The 11,279-nt window shown below is 45.1% G+C and overlaps 1 protein-coding gene across 2 annotated transcripts in view; it reads left to right on the top strand.

The window, feature by feature from the left end:
- The window catches only part of MEIS1 (Meis homeobox 1), a 92,872-nt gene that overhangs the window by 20,935 nt on the left and 60,658 nt on the right, over window positions 1-11,279 (top strand). For both annotated transcript variants that reach the window (XM_031599483.2, XM_031599488.2), the window contains exon 7: window positions 873-984. In XM_031599483.2, the coding sequence (XP_031455343.1) occupies window positions 873-984 (112 nt within the window). The remainder of the gene's footprint in view (window positions 1-872; window positions 985-11,279) is intronic.

Here is an 11,279-nt window from a genome sequence, read left to right as displayed (position 1 = left end):
CGTAGGTTCTTGCGTGTGCTGTAAGCACTGGGGTTCTCTTTTTGGGAATGGTTTCCGTGGGCAATCTCGCTCCATAGCAAGGAAGCGGCCATTCAGTCGTGCACAGAGGGCCATGCAGGATGACCAGCGAGTCTCTGTGATGTTTGTAAAAGCTAGTCCTAAAAGCTAATTAAAATCTTTTCTGGTGATAAAGGGAGACTTGGGAGGAGCGTTGCCACGATTGTTTTCCCCAAGAATTTAATTTACAGCCAGTTTTTCCTATCTGAATGTTACTTTCAAATGCACCCAGTGATAAGAAGCAACATCTGTTTTCTGTTCAATAGTACAAGGAGGCTCCGCATGGGGCTGAGGGTGCGCAGCCTATGTGAAGCCATTGTTATTCCCATCTCTTTTTGTCCCCATGCCTGGTCCATTTGCCATATCCCATCCGGCAAACAGCTGACGCACACCGGCTATTATGGACCCGGGCCTAATTGTGAGCAAGGTCCTTAAGGCTTTCCACGTTCTGCTTGCCCAAGAGCTCATGGCCAATAGAAGCTGCACTGTGCTGCTCCCACTGAGCACAGGAGCTGTGGTGCTGGGGTTTGCTGGGGTTTTAAAGTACGGCTGGAGCTGCTTGCCGACGTCTGCTCACCAGTCTCTCTCCACAGCTCTCCTCACTGAGGATGTTTCTGTTTTCCGCGGTAACAGCGCACAGGGTTTAGGTGGTGGATGTATTGCAGAGGGTGCTGTTGGAACCAAGGAACAGCAGTTCCGTGCCTTGCAAGGAGAACTGCTGGGGGTGCATGTGTTGGGCTCTACCCGTGTGTGCTACTGGCAGGGATGGGTTCCACATCCCAACCTCACCTTATCCCTTTTTTTCTTGCCTGCAGCCCTCCTGGAACAGAGACCACGATGACACAGCATCGACGCGTTCCGGGGGAACACCTGGGCCCTCCAGTGGGGGACATACATCGCACAGTGGGGACAACAGCAGTGAGCAAGGTAGGGAAGGAGCCCTGGCGCTTGCTTTGCGGAGAGCGGCCGCCAGCGCGCTTGGCCGCGGGGACCAGTCCCTCTGTTTCTGAAAGTTTGAGATGTGCTCAGGTACTAGGGGGCTTATGCTGGGAAAGGGCCGGTTTCCTTTTTTGTTACTTTTTTTCCATCTTCTCCTGATAAAAGCGTTGGCATCTTCAGTTCTTTTACCCTGCCAGGAGGCACATGGTAGAGAAACATATGTACCAAATTTGCAGGGCGCTTCATAAAAATAAGCAACAAGAAAGGTTGCTTTATGTTTTGTTTTTATTCGTGTTTTTTTTTTTTTTTTCCCATTCAAATGGATTAAAAAATGAAATTTTCAAAAGCAAGTGTAATTAAAGTTGTAGAAACGCATGCTAATATTTAAAGATGCCATCAAAACTTTGCTGCGTGTAAAGATGCTAGCTGGCCCATTTTTCAAAATCCCAACCAGAGCTTTTATTTTTCACACAATTCCAATTTATGTGAATGCAAAAATGTTTTGTTTGAGTGCCAAGCCATGCAGAGTATTAATGCAGCAGGATGGAAGGAGCTCAGTGCCATGTAAGTGGGGCATGCTGCGAGTCCTTAGCTCTGCCTTGGAGGGTCCAGAGCTTAAAAAGCTGAAGTTCTGTTTTTCTTTTTTCTTTTTTCTTTTTTTTTTTTCTGCTTAAATGCTTCATACTTTTCCTGAAGAGACCAACTGCAGTGGATTTAGTGCTAATTTAATGCAATTAAAATTTAAAAAGGATCCTTAATCTGAATATAAAAGGGAGCACTTTATTGGAGCTGACTCTGAGCTTGCAATAGGTATATACTTTTAAATCTGGTTTATGATCATGTTTCATTCAAGTGCTGTTAGACAACAAAGGAATTGTGTTTCCAAAAAAAAAAAAAAAAAGGTTGAACAGTACTGATTAGCATGGCAAAGTCTGAGTTTAACAAGATTAGTTTTTAAACTAAACCAGTATTTTTTAATTTTTTTACATGCGGACGTAACTTACGTTGCGAATAGCATCTCTTTATAGAATCTTAAGTATTTGAGACACTTTATTGTTTAAAGAAAAGTTGCTGACTTCATCGCAAGCATAGCCTAGTAAAAATGGGGCCTGGAATAGTAAACTGCTGCAGAGCTGAGGCAGAAACTGGTAACCTTCTGACCTCTGACTTTTACTGGAAAATGATATGCAACATAAATCTAAGGGGCCTTTTTTCTTTCAAGTACGCGCACGTATATATCCTGGTGGTGCTGTGCACAATGCCATAGCTGAAGTGGTGTCAATGTGTTCATTAGAGCTTCTTGCTTTTGGGATGGACTTTAAATCCCTGTGTTTTTTTAAGAGGAAAAGGTTACTGCAAAAGCAAGCGCTGTGGTTGTTTAGAGGGAGTTTTGTGCTTGGGTAGGGCTGCTTTTTTGTTGGCCGGGTGTGAGCGTGTACCAAACGTTGGCGTGTTCCTGAGCCACTGCGGCACTTGGGAAATGGAGCTCCTCGGTTCCTTCTGTACTTTTTAACACTTTCAGGCTTTGTCTTCTAAATGTGGCATTTAATTAGTCTGCGGTGCAGCCCTAGCTGGTGCCTTGTTGCTGTCATCACTGCCTACTCCCAGCAAGGTGTGTGCTGTGATCTTGGACAGGAGTGCCTTTTGGGTGGGATGTCAGTGTGCATTAGCCATCGTGGAAACTCTTACCCAAATTGTGCAGTAAGTTTTGCTGAGGCTGGGTTTGCTGCCAGCTCCTGATAAGAGGCATTTAGTGAGGAAGGCTTGTTGCGTTGAAACCTTAGGAAATGGTGAACAAGGGGAACTGGCTAGCTAGAGCTGTCAGGTCCAGTTCTAGAAGGAAGTTAAGGGAAGCAGACCCTGCCCAGTGGGTGCCTGGTCCCAGGCCTGCCTTCTGGCCACCTGCCCTCTTGGGTTAGGTCTTCTGTCTTTTTTTGAGCAACAGGGATGTGGGAAGGGTAGCGATGGTCTTGTTGAGCCTTGCTTTGCTCTTGGTTTGCTCTCTGCACCCTGAAGCTGAGATTCAGGGGGAATCTCATTTGTTGAGGCACATCCCCATGCCCATATATTTGCCTTGTGTAAGACAAGCATGGATTTAGCGCTGCCCAGTGTGTGAGTTGGGCTCCAGGTGTCCCAAGGACATGGGCACACAGACAACAAAGCTCAGGGCCCTCAGTGAAGATTTTCTCCCTCGATCCTTATTCCAGACTATATGCAAGTTCTATTTTGGGGCTTTCTGGAAGGTTTTCTTCTCAACTTGATGTATCACTGCTTTAAATCCCCACTGAGTGTGTTTTTATGTCCACGTACAAAATACATGGAACAAAACCTTTGCAAACAGGAGAGGCTCCCTTTCCTGTAAACACTTTAAAGTCTTTTTTAATGCGTAAATTTATTTACTTAGCGATAGCAATGACTCCCAGCTGCTCCAAGCTGTTGTGTAAGTCCCTGCTTAGCTGCAGGGGAGATGGTTGGCGGTCTCATGCCACCGAGCAGCAGGCTGTATTACTGCATGGACAGTGACAGTGTCTCATACAAAAGGCCAGCGTTGTGGGCAGTCATAGCACAGGAATGCAGAATAATACTATAGAAAAGTTTTGAGGGCTGCTATCCTATTCCTTTGAGCGTACTGGGAAGAGGCTCTTTTCTAGTTTTTTGTGAAGGCCTCAGCCTCAGTTCAGAACGTTCTGTAACCTCCCATAATCGTTGCCCTTTCAAGTGTGAGCAGCAGTTTTTCTTTATCAAAACTTGTCAGTGGCTGCAATGTTCTGGGGCCTTTTGCAAGAGCTGGGGCAACCTACGGGCAGACGGCAATCCCATTTTTATTTGACTGCTCTCCAGGCAGCGGGGCGAGAGAGCTGCCTTGTGCTCCAGTGACAATTTTTGCACTGCTTGCCCTTGCGCGTAAAGGAAAGCAATCAGAGCACCAGGACAGGCCCTGAGAGCACTCAGATGGCTGGTGACTAATGGAGTAGGTGGGCAGCAGCCCTCGGATTGGGTGCCTTAATGAGCACATTTCGCTCCGCGCTCAGGCTGCAGTTCCCCTTCACCTTTGCCCTTTATTGACCGAACCGACACTTCATTTTTCACATACTTCCAATTATGGCTGAGCTTAAGTGTCGTCCTGCCTCCTTTATTTCTTGCCCATGGACGGCTCAAGAAGGGGCCTAGGCCACGCAAGATATTTTAATTTGAAAAACTACCATGGCAATTCGGGCTTAGGGTGTAACCTAAAACTGCTGCCACTTTGCAGTTTCACTGATGAAAACCAAAGTTTTAATACCTCTGTAGCGAGGTGGGGATCATAGTTAGGTGGGCTGGTTTTGGGGTTGATTATCTGGGGCTGCACAGATGCTAGTGATAGGAATCTACATGGGGAGGAATGGAGAGGGGTGAAGGGGGCTGTGCTCTGTTGCTCCAGGTGACTCAATGATTTGTTTGTGTGCACGTGGCTTTTTCTCAAGAGACGTCTTGTAGCATGATGCCTGGAGATGTGCTTTGACTGGATGATCTCTGTACAGGCTGGAGGAAAGCAAAGCAGAGCTGTACCTGCACGTCTCAAACCTGAGACCATCGTGCAGCAGCATTTGTTGTTTTGGGGCTATTCAATACGTGAGTTTGCTTTCGTGGTGTTTGCAGGTTCCCAAGTTCTGCTGGAAGCAGCCCAAGTGAAGTTGTGGTCCCATCGGGTGTGGGCTTTGGGGACCAACCAGCTGCTGCTGGATCCAACATCCCGTGGTGGTGCCGCTGGGTTTGCAGTGTGCTGTTTGCTACCAGCTTTGTCACATGGAGCTTGCATGAATAATAAGTGGGCACGTCACCTGTGCTGTGTGTCAGCTGTGATTGCTTTGCATTTAAATACAGGGGCAGTGTGTGGATGGTTATTTACATCCAAACAGAGGTCCCTAAAACGCAGAAGTATTTATCTCAAAAAATGTATGAAGGATTACCTTCTTTATTATGTAGCCCTCTGGCACGGTAATGGCATGGCATATTTTTACTATAATATGGTAATAAAAGAATATGTAAAAGGCAGACAAAGGTTCTGTCTTTTCACTAAGGTGACCCCTGTTACCAAGTAACTGCTTTACTTATGAGCTTATTAAAAACTCAAAAAATGAGCTTTTCATACTTCACAGGCATTGATGTGAAAATGAGCTGTCCTGTGAGTAGTTTTCTTGATCATTTTTAGAACAATTGATTAGCCAAAGAGCCGCCGTCATTAGTTGACATTGACTGATAGCAATTTGTCACAAGCTCCGAAGGTCAGCCCGGCGGTGGGAGCTCCGGCTTGTCTTTGATTGACCTTTTCTGCTGCCATTATCATGCGATCGGTTGGGCTGGATGTGACCCTCGATTGGAAAAGACAGAGCATTAGTCAGCAGGGGCTGCTCCCTGCGCTTTTTCTGGGGGTTCAGATATTGTGAAGCCCAAATTAAGCGTAATAGGCTCGTTTGAAAGGAGCGGTATCCGTGTGGGTGTTCTCTCAGAGGCTCTGCAGTTCCATTTGCCTTTCCTGTTTCTCCATCAAGTGGGCAGTGCTCAGTTTGCTTTAGACCAGCACATACACCTGTGCCTCTTTGCTTGGAGTGAGATGTGAGATTGAAAAGAAAGAAGAAAGCATCCGCAAACGCAGGCTTTGTAATTGCAAGCAGGAAACCTGAACCATGGTACTGGGTTGGAGGCTCTTCGTGTAGGTGCACATCCTTCAGCAGCACCGGCATTAATTATTTTTATCTCTGTGGAATCGTGTTTTATTTTTTAACAGTGATTGAGTGGCTGAGGATTATGTTCATAACAACACGATGTCAATTTATCATTCTGCTCTAAAGCCGGAGGGCGTGAAACTGTTTTTTCCTTCCTTCTGTGTGTTTTTCTGGTCTCGTCAGCCCGACTCAGCTGTTCGTCGCGTTTTGGCGTTGCTGAGCTCTGCACTGTGGCCAGGCAGAGCTCTGCTTCCATGCAGGCCTGCAAGAGAGCCCTTGCCTTGATGTGCTGTGTGCCATACATGGTCTGAGCATCACTCCATTGCTGCTGCCAGGGTGTATTTAACCATTCACACTTACTCCCGATGCCTGTTAGTAGCTGGCATTTCTCTTTCTGATTTGGCAAAACTAACTGGACTACTTAGCAATGATGTTTGTTTTGCCTAAATCGTAGATAGCAGAGTCACAAACCAGTTCTTTTCCTTGTAAAAACCTCCCTCCCTCCCCTTTGCCTTTTAGGGGAAACTTGAATATCTCTGCGTAAGCACCGACTTGTTTTTCAGGTCAGCCCCCAGAGATAATAAGCAGCTCACAATCAGGGCAAATGTCTCACTGTGATATCGAGTCTTTGTTTGGGAAAGCTTCAGCCAGGCAGGGAACAAAGCTGGGCACAGGAGGCTGAAGCCATCCTCGGCAGAGAGAATGGCTTAGGGAACTGCTTACTTTACTCTTCGAAGTGGCTGTGGAAATACAAGCATTCCTGGCTTCTCAGCCCACCTGTAACTGAGCAGAAAAATTCACGCGCTGGAGTCTTTCTTCTTTTTTGTCTTTCTTCTTTTTTATCTTTCTGGGGGCAAGCAATGTACAGTTAGAAATGCCTATTCCATTGGATGTCTGTGTGGCCATGCATAAGTCTTTGCATACCTAGATGTGTGTGTAAGAATGTGATCCTGACCCTCAGCTGAACGTGCCATCAGCTTGCACAGGCCCCAGAAGTGTTACTGCATGGTGCAAGTGTGTTCCTGAGCGTGAGACCTTGGATACTAAACCTCTGGTGAGATAGCAGGGAAATGCCACGTTGCTAAATCTCTTCCAGAGCTTTTTTCTAGAATCTTGTTTTCCTTCTTGGGTGGGACAGACAAGGGGATTTTGGTTGCAGAAATAGGTTTTAGGTTCTGAAGATACCCAATTCTTAGCAGTGCTTGAGTTTGAAGGTCACATGAATATGATCTGTTTTTTTTTTTTCCTATGCATCCTGAGTGCACTCCTGTAGATTGCAGCACGTTGTTGGAGCAAATGAGCTTCCCATTTAGACCACAGTCTTTCCGTATTTGGGGCACTGCTCTGATCCCCATTGGCCTCTCCAGGTCTTGCTGGCATCAGCTGAGTCTTTGGCCATCGGATGCAGGCAGAGAGCAACCTTCTGGTGTGCGTCATTGGCCTCCTTACATCAAAGGTTAAAAAAGCCAAGTCATGTTCCTGAAATGGCCTCCACTTTTGAGAAACAATTTATTGCAGTGACTCCAAACCTGTAAACAGGCATTGTTTCTGGATTAGTGATGCAACAGGGTGCGGCATTTGGCTGCTTGGTGTAAAACTTTTTCGTACCTTTTGCGTGAAGTGCTGGGAGAGGGGGAAAAAAAGATGACTAAGGTTGGAAGAGAAGCCTTTAAACTGATGAATCGTGGGTGAAGCCAGAGCTTGTCCTGCAGTGCAATTGCTGCTACAAGAGTCTGACATGAGATCCGTCTGCTTGGAGCGATCAGCTCCGGATTTTATGTGAAAATATATTTTATTAAAACATTCAATTCAGGAAATAAGATAATTACTGGATTTTTTTTTTTTCTTAATTGACTCATTTTTGGATGTGTTTCACTAATGCTGGCGTGCTTCTGTTGGTTAGAACTAGAAAGTCGCTGCAGTTTGCGTTTCCTCGCACTTCCTACCCTGGTGATGGGAAAGCTTTGACAATATTCATTCAAATTTGACAGGCGATTGCTTCTGTAAATGAATACACTCCAATCATAATTGTTGCAACAGGATTGTTTGATTACCTGGCAGTAGCCTCTTTCCCTGTGATAGCTTTTGGATCACCTGTTTGCTGAGAGCATTTGACAGTCCTCATGTTTATTACCCAATTGAATGTCAGTAGCAATTGCAGCTAAAGATAAACGAAAATGCAAGTACTTGTTGACCTTGACTTTTTTCCACAAGATATTGGACTTGATGGCTCTATTGCTGCTGAACTGATAAGAGTTATAAACAGTAGTTTAAGGAAAATGTTTTATTCCCAGAGGAAAATACCACGCTGCTGTGGGAAATGGCATGTGACTCTGCACTCTTTGCCAAATTTACTTGGTTCACCTTCATTTAGGCTGTGGGAAAACAAAATACAGTTTCCCCCTTTTATGACTTTAACATCTCAGCAAACATGAATTCCTGCGCTCTTTGTAAAGTTTTGTTGGCAGGCGGCTCCAACAACATCATGCGAGCGTGAGCCCTCTCTGTTTTACGACGTGCTATAAGGAGGATTCTCAATTCTTCCTCATTTTCAGGATGATTTGATAATTACAGGGAGGGATCAGAGTGTTCTTCTCGTGTTCCGTGGGAAACTCGATGCGTCCATAGCTGGGAACGGTCCCATGCAGATTGCTGTCCGGATGTGGGCAAGAGGTGTCCAGCTCCTGGTGGGACAGGAGGGAGCAGCCCCAGCCCCACAGGTCTCACCACCCTAACGCCTTTTTTGTGACTTCTTTTCTAACCCAGCTCCAGCACGGAGCCTGAAACGAAGCCTTCAGCAGGAACAGGCGATAGGCTCTGAGCTCTTTGGGGATGAAAGTCATTGGATAAACATATCGCAGAGAGAGCACAAAAGACTGTGGAATTATGTTGTTTAAAACATAAGTCCTTTTGTATCAGAAACTGCTTTGATAAACTCCATACAGTGTCGCAGGAGCTTGTTAGAGCACAGAAACACAGGATTAAGCAGGGCTGTAACAGTTAGCAGAGTCAGAGTAGTAATCTTTCTGCATTGTATTTTTTTTTTTTAGGTAAGATTAAGCTGGCACTACATTATATGTTTGTGGGTGAGGGGGCATTCTTTAAGGGATTAATTAATAGGATCAACGCTACAAGATGCTGACATCACTTTTTCTAAGCACATCGATGCATGTGGGCTTTTTTTTTTTTTTTTTTTCTTTTTTCAATTCATGAATGAGTTGTGAGCACCGAAAACCTCCCATGGAATTTGCAGGCAGTTTTTTGTGGTTGCTCTTTGCCTGAGCATAGCGTGGAGGTGTTGGAAAGAAGAAGAAATATTATACAAGGAAGTAAAAATGTAATAGGGGTGGCCTTTTTGGTTACTGTGTCGTCCTTTGCTGTTCATCTTTTTGTGTGGCTGATGCTGTGCCATGGGAAGGAGATGGCTCTGGTAGCTCTACTTGTCCCAGGTGCCACCCTTTGTAGAGCAGAATGGGTAGACAAGCCAGGAGATCCAGTGTGTCTTCAGGGAGAGCTGCAGGTGATGGACGTAGCTTGCCTGGTTCTGAACTCTTTGCCCTGCTCTCGAAGAGCAATTAGTGTCACATGGATGCAGGCTAAAAATATTCCAGAGTCAGTAGTATCCCGATGGAGCTGGGAAGGAGGTATGACTTAGCTCTGCCTCAACAGCAAGTGGAGGTCATAGAGCCAGGCTTCTAGGCTGGAGAAGCTTCTGTTGCTCCCCTTGCCTTGCTGAGAGCTCCTAGTACAGAGAAAGGCCAGCACCGTGCTCCTGCCTGGTGCCCTGGGCTGTAGCCCACATACATTTGCTTTGACAGCCTTTTTTAAGGGAAAAGATTAACGCGGTCAATATTAGCTGAAGTGCCTCGAGGAAAGTGTCGTGGTTTAAAACTTTGTGTAAGCTCCTTTTAGAGCACTGGAACATCAGAGCAGGGAGTGGAAAAGAAGATTCACAGTGAGATTGCAGCATTACGTCCGTGATGTACTTCTCCTCCCATCCCCAATCACTAAAGCATCTCTCATTGACTCCCTCCCACTCCCTGGCTATGGCACTGAGCATGCCCCAGGGGAGGGTTTTGGTGCAGCGTACTGCTCATCTCCTTTTTTTTTTTTTTTCTGTAGTTGTCTGGAATAACCCATACAGATTCCATATGAGACCAGCTGTGTAAAAACCAGAATCATAGTGACGTGATTGCATCGTAACTATCAGACAGAACTGGTCTCGTGCTGTGTTGTTTTAAGAGGCTGTAGGTAAAGTAGGGGATTGTTTTGCCAGTCAGTAAGCAGCTTGAGCCACAAAGTCCTTGAATGTCAATGTATAAATATTTATAGTTTGTGTATGTTTGTTCATGTACGTGCTTGAGAGTGACTTCCTCCCACTGTTATACGTCTTTATTCTGTGAACCTGGCAAGAAAGGTGATAAAATAACCTGCTTTGTGAAGTGTAGTGGCTTTTCCAAGACCTTTCATATTTCCTTCTGAAAAAGTGTCGTGCTAAGTTGCCTGGCATTACAGCTACAAAATATGAATTAGTGAATGGTGCTGGTGTTAGTGTCTGGCTGTGGATTTCATCTGTCAGAAGACCCCTGAGGTGGCCATAACGTGCCAGGCTGAGCAGCAGAGAGGGGAGTGCTCCAGGCAACGTAGCCACGTTGTCAGGAGATGCAAAGTGGGTGACTTGGTTGAATTTAATCGCCAAGAAAGCAAACCACACTGATCTGCAGGAATGCAGGCTGGAGCAGGAAGAGCACGTTGCTCGTAACAGGGGTGTACATCTCTTCAGCAAGATTCATTATATCCTATCACTGAAAAACATAGAAGGCACAGATAGGCAATTCTGCAGCACAGCTCTCCATACATAATGCTTTAGTATAAATTAAAATTGCCTCGTACAAATTAATAGAAATTCTATATGTTACTAATACATTAATTTTATTTACTGTTGTGGTTGGTGTGGGTGAAATGGCAGCGTTCGGCTTAAAAGCGCCTCGCAAGCTGATAAATTCAAACTTGCTATTACCCATATTAATATTCAATTAAAATGAATAATCAATTTACTTGACCACTGGAGATTGGCCAGGGACAGAGCTGAAGCTGTATTAGGTGTATCGTACTGCTCTGAATGCATCATATAGCCTTGCAAAAGCGTGGTGCTAATTTTAGCTTGCAAAGAGGATGAAGATAAACTGCCTGCTGCTAGTTTGCCATATGCCATCCTGGTGATAATATGCAAGTACAGAATATTCTGCGGGAAGGCTTATTGTTTCAGAGGAAGAAAACTGGAAGAGAGTTGAGCAAATTTCTGCTCCGTTAACGTATACGAAATAATGAAATAAAGCAAACCTCAGGTGCTGGTAGATGAGATTTCTGAAATTTGTTTTGGTTTTACTGGCTTTCATGGGAGTCAACAATTTGCTTTAGTATATATTTGATCCAATTTTCTCCATTTCTCGCATGTAAATCTTAAAATCAATCTAAGTAAAAATTGATCTTTGCTCCGGTAGGCAAAAATATAGTCCAAGTTGCTTCTAACTCGTTAAAAGGCTCCCATCCTTCAGGTTTAATGTGGGGATACAG

The sequence above is a fragment of the Phasianus colchicus genome, chromosome 2 (assembly GCF_987193195.1).
Source record: "Phasianus colchicus chromosome 2, bPhaCol1.hap1.1, whole genome shotgun sequence".
NCBI classification, from domain to species: Eukaryota; Metazoa; Chordata; class Aves; order Galliformes; family Phasianidae; genus Phasianus; species Phasianus colchicus.
Note: the sequence above shows the minus strand (reverse complement) of the source record. Positions and strands in the feature narration are given on the sequence as shown.